General features: G+C 37.8%; 1 protein-coding gene across 2 annotated transcripts in view; it reads left to right on the forward strand.

The window, feature by feature from the left end:
• The first annotated feature begins 1,186 nt into the window (after positions 1 to 1,186).
• The window catches only part of LOC124166909 (protein amalgam-like), a 69,473-nt gene continuing 56,322 nt past the window's right edge, over positions 1,187 to 14,337 (forward strand). For both annotated transcript variants that reach the window (XM_046544618.1, XM_046544620.1), the window contains exon 1: positions 1,187 to 1,538. In XM_046544618.1, the coding sequence (XP_046400574.1) occupies positions 1,481 to 1,538 (58 nt within the window). In that variant the 5' untranslated portion in view covers positions 1,187 to 1,480. The remainder of the gene's footprint in view (positions 1,539 to 14,337) is intronic.

The following is a 14,337-nucleotide window of genomic DNA, read 5'->3' on the forward strand; positions in this document are numbered from 1 at the left end:
GTATATTTGCGCATCTCTAAACTATCCCTGAATCAATGTTCTCCCATAATGAAGGAGTCGTTCTTCACTTCCACTCACTACTCACGAGCCATTTGCCACATCAATGACCGCCCCTCCAAATGACCGCTGGCTATCCGGAGAGTGGGTGAGAATGGTATGGGTATAGAATCCCAAATAATATTTTTTTCCAACTTGAATAATAGTATTTTAGTACTGTGCTTCAATGTTTACCTCAGATTTTGGTGACGGTGAGGCCACCCTAGCGCTCTTGCTTATAAATACTCTAAGGCAGAGCCATTTATAAGGATCTTGTTTGCTGCATTATTGGCGCAGATTTTTAAAACAAGAAAAGGAAACCTACGAAAGGGCTTTATTATGAATTGAAGAATAAAGCTCATGAAAGGAGAGGAGACTGCTAGATTCTGCCTATTTATTAAATGTCTACTCCATGCAAACCTACCTTAAACGCTAGAAGACTTAAGTAAATAAATTAATCAATTATTGAATATTTTTCATGTGAGAAGTTACCCATGTTTTTGCTTCATTTTACAGGGGCATAAATTAATTTTATTAGTGAAAAAAGCTATATTATTCTATAACCAAACTATACCTACTCATAACTATATACGAATTATGCATGGGGGTACCCAAAAGGGGGGGCAACTGCCCCCCAGAAGTGAAAATAAATTCAGTACAAGACAAAAGTAATGAACAAATTTTCTTTTTGAATAAAAATGATATTAGTATATGACATGGGAATATGATAAAAATCATTATTTTTTATATAATTATTAAAACTAATAACTTGCTGTCATAATTTCCATGTAATTTTGGTTTCATTATCCTTTTCTGTGCAAAAAAGTTACAACTTGAACGACCACGGCTAGTTTTGTCCCCCCCCCCCTAGTTATGATTCTGGTTACGCCCATGTAATAATATTTCCATATCTCTAAACTATCCCAGAAGCAATGTTCTCCCCAAATGCAGGAGTCGTTCTTGCCTCCCCCTCACGATTCACGAGCCATTCGCCGCAACCACGACCGCCCCTCCAAGCGTTCGCTGGCCATCCGGAGAGTGAAAAAGAGAATGGTATGGGTATATAGCCTCCCAACCCCCACCCCTCTAATCCTGGGACCCCCTCCCGAGCAAAAGCGCCCAGCCTTTGCTTCTCAGTTCAGCCTCTGGCTCTCAAGCCGACAGGTCGAACCCGACAACGGCAGCCCACCCCAGGAGTGAGTGCGACGGAGCTTGCAGAGCGTCCCTTGGTTTTTTGTGCGTGCCCGAGTTTCGAACCGGTTGCACAGAGATTTGTTGAGACGATCGGTTTCGTGTTTGACACAAAGGAGGGGAGAGAAACAAGGTTTTTTTTTTGCGACCGTGGGAGGAGTGGGAAAAGAATTCAGAAAGCATCTCTTTCCCACAATCCGGCGGCGACTTCGGAAGGAAAAACAACGAGAGGGAATCATCGTTTCCAGCCGAGATGTTTACCCGGAGATCTGCTCTACTCCGCGAGTTATGCCTCTTCGCTCTCTTCGCCGGTGAGTCCAAATTTTCACTTCGAAATGTTTTGTTTATCGTTTCCCGTCTCTCTGTTGACGTTTGGTCGGGATTTCTTGCGCGCGTTCGCCGAAGCGTCTTAGGATTGAGGTGAAATTGACTATAACACCTCCGGAATTGGCTGGCTCCGACGAAAGAGTGTGTTGCCCTAAATTTATTTCGATTGTAAATTTGCTATTTGCACGCGAGTATTAGCGAAAATGCTTGGGTAACAAAAGTAGAATATAGAATCTCTTTGTTTACGTTTGGTGGAGATTTCTTGAGCGCGTTCATCGAAGCGTCTTAGGCTTGTGGTAGAATTGACCAAAGTACCTCCGGAAGAGAGGTGGGCAGACTCCGACGAAAGAGTTTGTTTCCCTGAAGTTTATTTCGATTTTAAATTAGTAATTTACACTCAAACATTAGCGAAAATGCTTGGAAAATAGGAAAATACTGCAATGCAAAAATAAAAAGTATTCTGTGGGTATTAAGTTTAGATGACCAAATTCTCCTTGTCAGTGATCGACTTGATCATTTCCACGGCCACTGTTATCGAGTTTCGTAGATTAATAAACTAAAATCATTTTGTCAGCTGCGATGAGAAAAATCTCACGATTTAATGCTTGCGCCCTGGATAGAGGAAAAATTGTTAAATATTAATTAAGTATTTCCTGCATAAAATTAGAATTGAATCAGCGATGCCAAATTTAATATGGCGCGATTTACCGCGGAAATGTTACAAAAATGACTTATTCGCCATCATTCATACTCTTTACTATACTTTTTACATTAAACTTTATTTACTATTGTGCTTTAAATAATTTAGCGGATATTTTTTCAAAAAAGCGGATGAACACAGGCCATCCGCAGCGGAACTGGAAGACGCGGTATTTGTGGCTAAATGTACACCTAAACGAGTTTGGAGAATAAAACCATAAGGTGGGAAAAAATGTAAATATCTGATTATGAAAAGTGAAGGACACATTTCTGCATGGTGAGATAAAGGAGAGAATTTAAACTCTTCATTACTTTTTACCGCTGTTAACAGCGAATGGATTGTGAGAATTATTCAATAGGCCAATATTCGCCAAAGTTAAACTTTTTCGACTTCCTGCGGGCTTCAAATTCTCTCATAAAATCGAATGATTCTGTCAAGCTATGACAACCATTCAAATCGGCATTTCAAGTGAAGGACAAGAATTGTTTAAAGTTGGAAAATGTGCACTAAACTGTGGCAGATGACGATAACATAAGATGGCTTTGTTGTGTAGTCATGAAGTGATGGCTCTAGTTTGTTGAAGAAGGTCATATTGGTTGATCGTAAAAAATCGTGGAAAGGGATGAAAATTATAAAAATCAATACGTGGAAATCAAATTGCCGATATCGGTATTTCAATCACCTTTGGACTGAGGGGTGGAAGGAGAATATTGAGTTTTTTGTCTCCTTAAGTAAGTGTATGGGAAAATACGAGAATGTTAATGTTCCTTTACTTAATGAGCTAAGTTCTACGTGACGCATCATTGGCTGTCAAGCAACAAATCTCCTCCGTTAAGATAGTAAGCTGATTGAAATGCCAATATTGATGATTTATTTCCCAATATTGCGGCTCTTAGAGAGTGTAGCACAGTGATGGTTTTTGCGGTGCACGGTCACGGTTTTGCAATGGTGGTCAAATTTATTGAAATTGAGGAATCACTATGAAAATAGAAGGCTACAGTGTTTTTAGGGTGGTGAATTCTAAACAAATACGAAAAAAGTAAGCAATAAAGTATAAGCAATTATTCTAATAAATTCGCGCATCCTTCTTTCATGTAAGTTAAATAGTTTTTGCAAAGAAAGTATTCTTGATGAACTGTTCCGGTATACGCAAGGATAGAGAAATAAAAATTAATAACATAAATTGGTAGCAGGAATAAGTATTTAGTTAAATCAAATAATATTATAAGAATTAAATTTAGGAATAAAAAGCAATTTTTAGGAATTAAAGTTGAACAAAAATTCTATAGTAAAACTCTGATTTTTATTAGTGTCTTAATGTGAAATCTCAGACAATATTAGACAGTGTCACTTACAAATTGACATTGAATTACAATGCGTCAAGTGACTGAGTCGGAGTGAGAAGGACCCCTCACCAAAGTTTCCGGAGTAAAAGAAAGTCCTAAAAGTCACTGACTCAAGTGTTTCATTTTGGGGTTTGGTTTAAAGACGTGGGCTCACCTCGTAGCGAGCTAAGCTGTTTGTTTTCAAGAATAATTTGTTCCGGGATGGGGGTCAGTTCTTTCTCTGGGCTTCCTGCGATTCAGATCAAATGTATGGCAAGCGGAAAACCGAATCGCTAAGAATATAATGGTTAGAGTTTTCAAGGTCTCTTCAATGGGATCCAAGCCCGTGACCTTTTGGTCCGTTGCACAGCGCTATGCTCATGATCCCACGATGCACAGTTATTTTTAAATTTTGTTTGCATAAGAAATTCATGTGTGAACAAAAAAATAACAATTCATCCATATATTTACATTTTCGAATTTAGATGCCATTCTAATAACTTTTTTGGAGCGACCCAAGAAAGTGCACGGATCTTTCAGGTTGTTAGATATGTTAGATTCAATTATTAATTCCTAATATTGTATTCATAATATGTTCATTAAAAAGACTATAAATTCACGTATATTTTTTTATAGAAATAAAAAATTTGATTTTTTTAATAATTGAATAATATGCAAATAAATATGACATCGGCTGATTTTGGAAACTATTTTTTGCAATTTCTTTGCGGAAGAGATATATTTATCTACAATATGCAATAAATCTATAATTATGGGCCCAGCTTTATTACTAATACTAATAATAATTATTAACAATAATCGTATTAAATACCTGAGAAAAGTTTTTCAATTATTTTATAATGCATAAGATTTAAAAGAAGTTTTTGAAATATACTGGAATTTATAATTCGGATATATAATTTATACCTCGGATGAGATATATATGGCAGGTGATGAAGGATGTATACAGATAAATAATGTAAATGTTAAAATACTAGATGATAAATTGTTTTTATTCTTTAAAATATTGTCCTTGCGAACAGCCTTGATTGTCGGCAGCCATTTGAAATAGCCTGCGTAGAAGTGAAAGTAAATTGCCGATCCAAACAGTTCGTCGGACTGGAAATGCTTCTCATTGAATATCGGCCCCCCCACACCACTGTGCTCTCAATCAATATGAAAGTGGATAACTTTAGTTTTGCGTTATTTTAGATGAAATTCTCCCATTAATTTGAATTTCGAGAGTAATTATTGGCCAATCAGATGACTCTATCGCCTCTAAGGCTCGTGCAGGCGTCGACAATCGTGATTAGTAGAGTTATATTTGCCTAAAAAACTATGAGTTGGGATAATTCAGAGAAAAACCCAGGTGGCATGATGATTTGATCGTCCCTTCAAAGGTGGCCTTGGTACTATGTGGTTGGATGCCATTTAATTAATCAATGTAATTATTACATTTCCGAGCACTGCATGAAAGAAGTGACTTTGTACGCAGTTACGCGCACGGGTGCAAAGTATATACACCAAGGATAAAGTTCACCATGAAAAATATTTTGGCTTAACCGGGATAAATGTTTATGAATCCCTGTAATGCGAAATATTTTTTCACCGTGAACCTCAACTACATTTAAATCTACATTCTACTCGGCAAGCCGCCCAAAAAGGCATGTGGCAGAGGGTGTTGGGACACCAGCCGTTTATATATATAAATCAAATGATCAAACAAAATTACCACAACCATTTATTAAAGTCCTTTATGGTTCGGAGGAAAAACGAATTACCATACCTATCCGTTCGACGAAATTTCCCTCTTAATTTATCGCTTATGTGGGACTTTGAAATACAGTGGGGCTCCAATATGAAGTTTTCGTATCGCTCTAAAGGTATCTATTCTCAATTGTTCAAGCAATCTAAGCCTAGCGCGGAGCCTCCGAGTCTCAAGCTGCTCTCAGACTAACTCGCATTTGGGTATCGCTATTTGTACGCCCTTGGCAGTTTTTGACGAATCGCGCAGCCTTCCTTTGTATTTTATTCAGTTCACGCATTAATTCTTTCTGCACCGCATCCCATATGCTCGCTGCATATTTAGTGTAATCGGACGAGTGCGAAATAGCAACTTTCTTTTACTTTCTCATCCGAAAATATTTCCACAATGTGCTTGACAAAACTTCATAAGGGCTCTACCACAAATATTCCTTAAATGTGTTACGCACGATAGGTTCGAAGTCATCCTTGGCGTATTTAATTACATTTCCGTTTTTTTGGTGCTGCGAGCTACATTTTTTGACGTACCGATTTTAGAATTCCGAATTTCGAGCTTCATCATCGCTCTGTACATTTTACCCTCTTGCGATCGCCAATGCTTACTTTTGAGCGAAGATAGGGACCGGACATAGTGGTCTGCCATCACAAGGGCAATGATTCAAAGTGAGCATGCGATGGACTCCTTTCCAATGAAGCGCGGACATACATTACTACAACGAACCCTGTCCCGCGCTAGGATGTTGAGGCATCGATGACAGCGAGTTCCGCAGAAAATCCATCAATTATTACGTGATTCGGCCTTGTTTCTGATAGCTTTCAAAGGAAATTTCCAGCCGAGGTGCTTCATCATGATCATTTGTCAATAATCCTAAGATTGGTTTGATGCTTTGACTCCTCGGTATAATGTGGTGGTTTCCCCTTGCCTTCCACATTGCAGTACTACAGCCGTTAAAGTAAATTTTACCACGCCTCTAGTGAAATGAGTGTCGCTGGACCGACCATTGTGGTCTCCATCTTCATTCATATGAGGAAGAGCAACTCTATCTCCCTCGAGTGATGTGAGGCATAATGGCTGGCGGCATCCCATCGCCAAGTCACGGCGACTTAGCAGGTTTAATGTATCATTTAGATGGCCTATCTTACCCAGGGATAGACCCATACCACCTCGGAATGTCGCCGCATTTTGTCCACGACTGTTTATTCGACAAGTAGACTCGCTTTATCTCGCAGAAAACCTCTTTATCTAGAGGTTGACCCACCATCCGCAACCCGGTGGCTTAAAGCTCTTCCGCAAGCCGAGGTGTTTATCCCTGATCAATCACCTCATACACGGAAAAGAATGCGAATGCGAGGAGAGAAAGAGTAATGAGAATTTTTTTAAGACGAGTGGTAGAAAAAAGAAATCTTTTAAAAACCTTTTTGGTGACCAACGGGGCAGTATAATCATGAGACACGAAGGTCTGATGAAAATTATCATTTAAAGACAGGTGGAGGTAAATAGCGGCAGAGAAAGACCTCACAAAAGATTCATATAGTAGGTGATGAGGGATGTAAAATAGATTTATTACCATCATCATTAGTTAACAATCCTAAGATTGATTTGATGCACCTGTCCATTCCACTCTCCTATCTGCTACCCTTTTCATAGCAACGTATTACTTCTCTTTTACATCCCTTATAAACCTCTCTATATAACTCATTCGGGGTCGTCCCTTGCTCTTCTTCCCTTCCACCTGTCCTGCTACGATTGTTTTCATCAGGCCATCTAGTGTCATAATGTGACCAAGTAAGTTGTCCCATCTTCTTCTTAAGGCTTTTAGAAAACTTCTCTTTTCTCCCACACTTCTTAGTACCAATTCGTTACTTACACGGTTTATCCATTTTATCTTCATCATTTTTCGGTATAACCACATTTCGAATGCTTCCACCTTGACTTCTCTGTCAACGTCCAAGCGTCACTCCCAATTAGGAAATGTAAATGTTAAAATACTAGCTGATATAGTAGATTGAGTGGAGAGCAGCATTAAACCAATCTTCGGATTGCTAACAAATTATGATGATGATGATGATAGAGGAAGGTCCTACCCATTTGTTTACCAACTTCATCTTTCAAAATACCATGATGGAATACATGAAAATTATAAGATACTAATTGATCACGACAGGGATTAAAAAGTAAGTTATTATATGTGGGACGTTGTACCTCCGGAGGCGAAAAATGAACCACTCTTGACAGGGGCGGATTCAGGAATTTTATTCTAGGGGGGGCACAAGGGTCTGACAGGTTTTCTCACGATTGAGATTAAAAACAAAATACAAAAATTACTGTAGAAAATATTCTCTTTATTTTGGTATGACAGCTATTAATATTAAATTAAATGATTGAGGCTAAATAATCCACAAATAAAACGAACGTAATGATAACCGTATTAAAAATCTTGTCTACTTTTTTTACGTCTGGGGGTGGCACGTGCCCCTATGCCCCCCCCCCCCTAAATCCACCAATGACTCTTGGCAATTATAATTTATTTCCAAGCAAAAATGGCCCGATCACCGGTTTGATATTTCTATAGACATTGTCTATGCTACTTTGGTAAATGCCTGACCGTGAAATGAAGTCTATCATGAATAAATTCGTAACAGTTTACTTTTTCTTGACATCTTAGGAAGTCTGTTTTTGGTATGCAAGATTTACCTCATATCACATCGGGTAGAAATAGTCGCCGTAAAAGCGTCGTTGATATAGCGTATGAACGTCTTTTTCATGAGAAAAACGCCCCATTTGGATTTTTCAAGAACTCCGACAACATAATTTTAAGTTTGGATCTGATTTTTATATAAAAACCCCAACTGTGCGAAACCCCATCTCGAAGCGAAATAAGCAGCCCTTTCCCGTGAGTTTATTTATTAATAAAAAGGAAAATTACTAATATATATGAATATAATCATTTATTAATTTATCTATTTATTTATGTACGTTAGAAAGCATGGATAAAGATATGGTTGGTATTACATTTGAAACTCACTCACCAATTACTAGTTGCAGTCACCATCACTTTTCATATTTTTTTTCATTGTTACTATGACTGCTTTTCAGATAAATATGAAAGATTTGCTGTTTAATACACAATTTTCGACACATACGAAGCCCCATTTTGCATAAAGGTTTCTCGGGTATTCAACCGGGTAATTGGCTCCATGTCTCCCAACGTTTCAAAGAGCGACTTGCTCTTCATCATCAGAGGATCTTCTGAATGAAAATCTAAGATCTTACACGACGCGTAAAAGAAAATCGACTGATATAATTGGATTCTTCATTTATTCAGAAATCCGTTTAAATAACTTCAAGCCTCGATCTTAAGTAAAAGCACATTTAAAAAGCAAACATTGAAACCGATACACTGGAAACAGACCACTAAATGGGGTCTTTGGGATCTATTTCAATGGAGTTAAATATAAAAGGCTAATTTGCAATTTTTTTACTCTTTATATTTCATTAAAGAATAACAGCTGTCATACTTCTCGGGAGGACATTTCTATTCACTATTGATTTCGTGTGGACTATGAGCAGTACCTACATCTTTATAGGTTGACTAATTCGCTGGGATGTCGGTGAGTCAAAATCTGCAGAAAAATTATCATCTTTTTATGATCATCGGTTGAAAATGATCAATCTTCCGCCTTAAATCATGTAACGTTCTGCTGCATTATATCGTCAGTTTTCTGTGTCTTTACTTCTTCATTTAATTCGTTGTGGAACAGTAAATTCTACGCTTAAAAAGGATATACCATTCACATTAAAGGAATGCCAGCGAAATATTGCTTTCCAGCCAATGGGAATTTTTTTTCAATTCTCCCTTACATTCCATTGTAATAAAACACTTCAACCACCAACAGCAAACTTCGTTTCATTGCTCTTAGAACCAGCCAAAAATATTTTCTTTCCCACTTTTTACGTCCCTGGCTTTCTTATTAATCAGTGAACAAGAAATGGAGCGTAAACCAGCGATAGGAGATATGACGAGCGACCAACTAATAGAGGCCTTTCTTGGTACATGAAAAAACCTCCAGTGGAGTCCTGGGGCCATTTTCGAGTTCTTCCGGGAAGTTCCCACACCCATTATGGAAGAGAAACAGACCACCACTGTAAAAAAGATACTCGCGCAGTCGATCCAGAGATTCAAATTGTAGGTCCGGTGGTGCCGGCCACTCCTTCTCAGAAAGGGCGACATACCACAGTCCTCGAGATAACAGCATAACCGATTCCTCTCGCTACTTCCATCTCCCACAGCTATGAGACGCTTTCTTTTTTCTCTTTTCCGCGAGAACGGAACGGTCTCAATGATTGGTATTCGGAATCTTGTTTCATTAAAACTAACTCACATAAATTTCCATGGAAGAACTTCTCCTGGACCAGGAATTGAACAATGTACTTTCGGCTTTCCGTTTAAAAAGTATTACATATCACCGCCTGGCGCGGCTTAAGCGTAGATATTGTACATTAGTAAGTATTGATAACATAATTTTCAATTATAAATTAATTGTCTGAGAGCCTTAGATTTTTAAAAATCAAACCTGAAAACTGAGTTATTGCCTGGTTATCTCCATGAATGCATATAGATCTCAGTGTCCTTTTTGTATAAAACATATTTTATAATTTAAAAATGGGTATAGGAACTTATAAGTATGATAATTTTAAGAAAATAATAATATGTAAACACACAACTTATATAAAGATTATGAATTAAGCGTGAACTATGGCAAAGAACATACATAATTACGGGATTTCGTGCAATATATCATTGCTATTCGAATATTTGGAAGGAAAAGCATTCGCTTAAAATATTCTCTTCATATTTTCATCCATGAAAGTAGCATTTTATTTAAGTTAAGTGCAGGATAGATCCATCAAAATTAAGTGGAAACGAGGCAGTACGCTCATAATTGACAGTACGCCGAAAACAATCCACCTTTTAGAAGGTATAACTCGCTCGTAGCCTGCATATTATCTTCGTGGAATTCCTTAGTTTTAATATCTGTATCTATCCATCGTAACACGTGTAGCGTCCGGGCCTATCTTTTTTCCGACTGAGATGGGTCAAATTATAGTAATTTCTCAAGACTGAGAGTGCCAATATAATTACGTTCCTCAGCCGTAGGCTTTCAGAAATATGGTTAAGAGACGATAATTTACCTTTTCATAATATGATGGTGCATGTCTTTGATCTCCTTCACGTCCAAACTCGTGGCGGTGACGCCCCTTTGCCTTCACCTGTAAGTTTTTAACGGCACGAAATGTTTTCTGTCCGTATCTTATTTTTTGTGGCACTGAAAAATACACGTTTATCGCTGATAAATAATTTCACCCAAATTTTTACACATAGGATATCTACGCATTCATATATGGCGAATTTTATATATTTTGAATCCAAGTTATGGTTGATGTGGTTTTACAAGAAAACAGGACAATATGATTTGATGTTCTCTAAAATTTCGAAAAACCCGATAAGAATACTCTAGCTCTAGCCAGGACGATTCACCTAAACCCGCTCTTTTTCTGTTAAAGGTTTCAAAAAATATGTACATTTGAAAGTACAGGAAAAAATGTTGATATTTATTTAAGCTTGTGTTTACACTTAAGATTAGGTGAACATTACTTCATAAAAGTTGTCCGTAGTCCATTTTGAAATCCATAACTATTTTTAATCATCCTATCCTGAATGCATCTTTTCTGTACATACACCACCTCTACTTTTTCAGTAAAGAGTTGAACATTTTCACTGTAAAGTCCCATGACAATTTACCCTTAATACTAAATGTAATAATTGTACGTCAATGTAATCAGACACCAGTGAAACTACTTCCTCAGTTCTAATTTTACTGTCTACTTCACTTATTTTTTAAGCATGTACTTTAGTTATTTTTTAAGCATTAGTTATAATTGACCCCTTGCGTACCGTCATAAGAAACACAACAGAGTGACAGCGACGTACAGCCAAAGGTAAGACGACATTCCTGGCGAAAAGGCCGCTATTCTGCTCCAAGAGCATTAGGATGGAGACTCGGTAACTGTCTGTGAAAACATCCTAGTGGACCGTGGTAGGTACTCAACGGATCAAAAACTTGGAGTTTTGAAAATGCTGGCCAGAAAAGATTCGAAACCTTGGGGTTTAGGTGCTGGCGACAGGTTCCCTAGATGAAAAGCACGAATAGGGTGAGAAACGAGGCAGTTGGCATCACTGTAATAGATAGCAAATATACTGTTTCAACAATTTATAAAGGGTTTTAGACGATTTTAAAAGGGGTTCATTCTATGACTTTTTGTCGTATATCGTTACGCTCTCCCCAAGCATAAGTAAGAATCAGTCAGTCACTGGTCGGAAGTGAGTTTTATAGTATATTTATTTATGCATTAATTTATCAATCAATTTATTTATTTATTTATACTTAGTTATTTAAGTAATTGCTCACATACAGAATTTCAGCCAATTTCAGTTACCGTGCAATAAATATGAAATATGAACGTAAGCAATCAAAAAAAAGACCAAGGGCTAAAAATAGTAAATAACACAATAAAATACACTTGGAAAGGGAGGTTGAAAAAGATGTTTATCAATTCGCCGGGGAATGGAACATGGCGAGATTGACAAATGAGTTCAAGGGAATAAAAAACGGATCAATATTTTTCAGCAATGAATTCAGCAGAGAGTAAAGGCGGTGGTGGAGTGAGCGCTTAACGACGGATAGCCTTAGGATAGGTACGTAGCGTAACGAATGCGTACGTGTGGATCGACTAGGCACTATGAAAATTAATTGAGGGAAGCAAATCAAGACAATCAATGTATGATTTGATAATATTGTAAATTAAATTTAAATCTGTTTAAATTATGGATACGTTGCGAAAAAAGAAGCGGCCGAGCAGGAGTGAATCGTCCTCTCAACCGTTAGGCAAATGGAACGAACAAATAACAGCAAACGGTCAGTCAGCCATTGGTCGGAAGTGAGTTTTTTAGGATAATGATAATAATTGCGTGCTAAAGATGCGAATATGGGGTCGGCAGCAGAGCTAGAGATCGTTTGGCGTCTCAAGGCGGGAATGGTCCGACCAATTCCTCAAACCCCTTCCCATCGTCCCAAAAATAAGTGAAATGATAACAATGAGTCATTGCGTAGAAGAAAGAGCTCAGAAACCCTCCACCCACTCGCCCATATGTGGAGATATAAAGTTCGTCCATCTACGAGATAGAAGCCCCGCAAGGGAAGCCATGCAGTAGTCCATTTGGAAGGGTCCTATTCCCTGAAAAGCATTTTGCTCGCTTGTATAGTATCCATTCCCCGTCAACTTCCAACCATCCCGCTGTCAATTTTTATCGCGTCATTATCCGAGTTCAGCCAATGAAGAACCTCAGCAGGTGAACTGTTTATTTAAGGGAAAAATATCTCTGGAAATTACTGTCATCTACATCTACGTACATAGTCCCCTGCAAGCTGCCTCAATAAGCGTTTGGCGGGTGGTGTTAGAAACACCAGCCGTTTGCACATAAAAAGGAAATACCCGCATGAAATTACGCCAAGCATTTATTGAAGTCCTTTTTATCGTGCGGGGAAAAACGAATTCTCATACCTATCCGTTCAGCAAAATATCCCTCTTGATTTCCTGTCGGACCTGTATATGTAGTCGGGTTTTAATATGATGCTCTCCGTATCACTCTTATAGATATCCACTCTCATTTGCTCAAGCAATCTAAGCTTGACACGCAGCCTTCGAGTCTCTAGCGGCTCCCAACCCAATTCTTCTAACAACTGTGTAACGCCTTCTGTACACCCGTAGCAGTATTTGACGAATCGCGCTGCTTTCCTTTATATTTTATTAAGTTCAGGGATTAAGTCTTTCTGCACCGGATGCCATATGCTCGCTACATATTCGACGAGAGGCCGTACGAGTGCGAAGTAGCACATATTTTTTACTTTCTCGTCCGAAAATCTTCTCACAACTCTCTTGACGAATCCTAGGTTTTTCATGGCTCTGACACAAATGTAATAGTTACTCAATGCATAAGTTGAAACCAGTTTGAACTCTCCCTTAAACATCGTTAGTAAACACTGTGGGCACTTAAATAGCCTCTTACTTTAAAAGAAGCGTTACAAAGTTTGTTTTTTTTCGTGATGCCAATGTAATATTCCACATCCAAAGCATTGTTTTTCAAGAAATATCAAGCTCATCCTGGAAGTGTCATCGGATAGCTATTGATTAGGTGATTAATCGCGGCTATTAACACTGCCAGCTGGTCATTCTTACACAAATAATGAACCGACCTACACAGCTAATATATTGTACACCAAATTATGTTGGATGATAAAGATCTGCCCGAAGTATTAAGCTGCCGATTGCTTCCTATTGCTACTAGCAAATTGCAAAGCATATTTCTGGAGCATTTATATAATGTATCTCTGGAAGCATATTCTGGATGAATACAGGAAAGAATAATCTCAAGATAAATTATTTTGGGGGTTTTCACTGAGTTTGGATGTCCGGATGCTGTTTTTTAATTATGGTCGATGATTGCTGACATTTCTCAGAGAAACGGACTCATTAAGCGTGTAATCACTATGGAAATTAGACTTTGCTTTCTTGAATACAAGAGAATTCTCAATTACAGAAGAATAATAGGAAGCCATTGATAGGAAGCCATTAATAGCTCAATACTTCGGGCAGATACTTATAATCCAACATAACTTGGTGTATATTATGAAAGCTGTATATTATTTAGTAAATTTTCGCATATCTTTAAAATCCAACATAATATGTTTTATATTTTATTAGCTGCATATTATATTAGTAAATTTTCGTTTTAAGTGCCTTTGATACTGATGACATCGTACGTAGATAGTCACCAACCAAGTATACCATGTTGGCCAATTTGTGGATGTGCTATTTTATGTTAATCACTTAATGATTCAGCTTGAAAGTTTGTTTGACAAAGTTTAAATAAG

This window comes from Ischnura elegans, chromosome 10 (assembly GCF_921293095.1).
Source record: "Ischnura elegans chromosome 10, ioIscEleg1.1, whole genome shotgun sequence".
Lineage (NCBI taxonomy): Eukaryota > Metazoa > Arthropoda > Insecta > Odonata > Coenagrionidae > Ischnura > Ischnura elegans.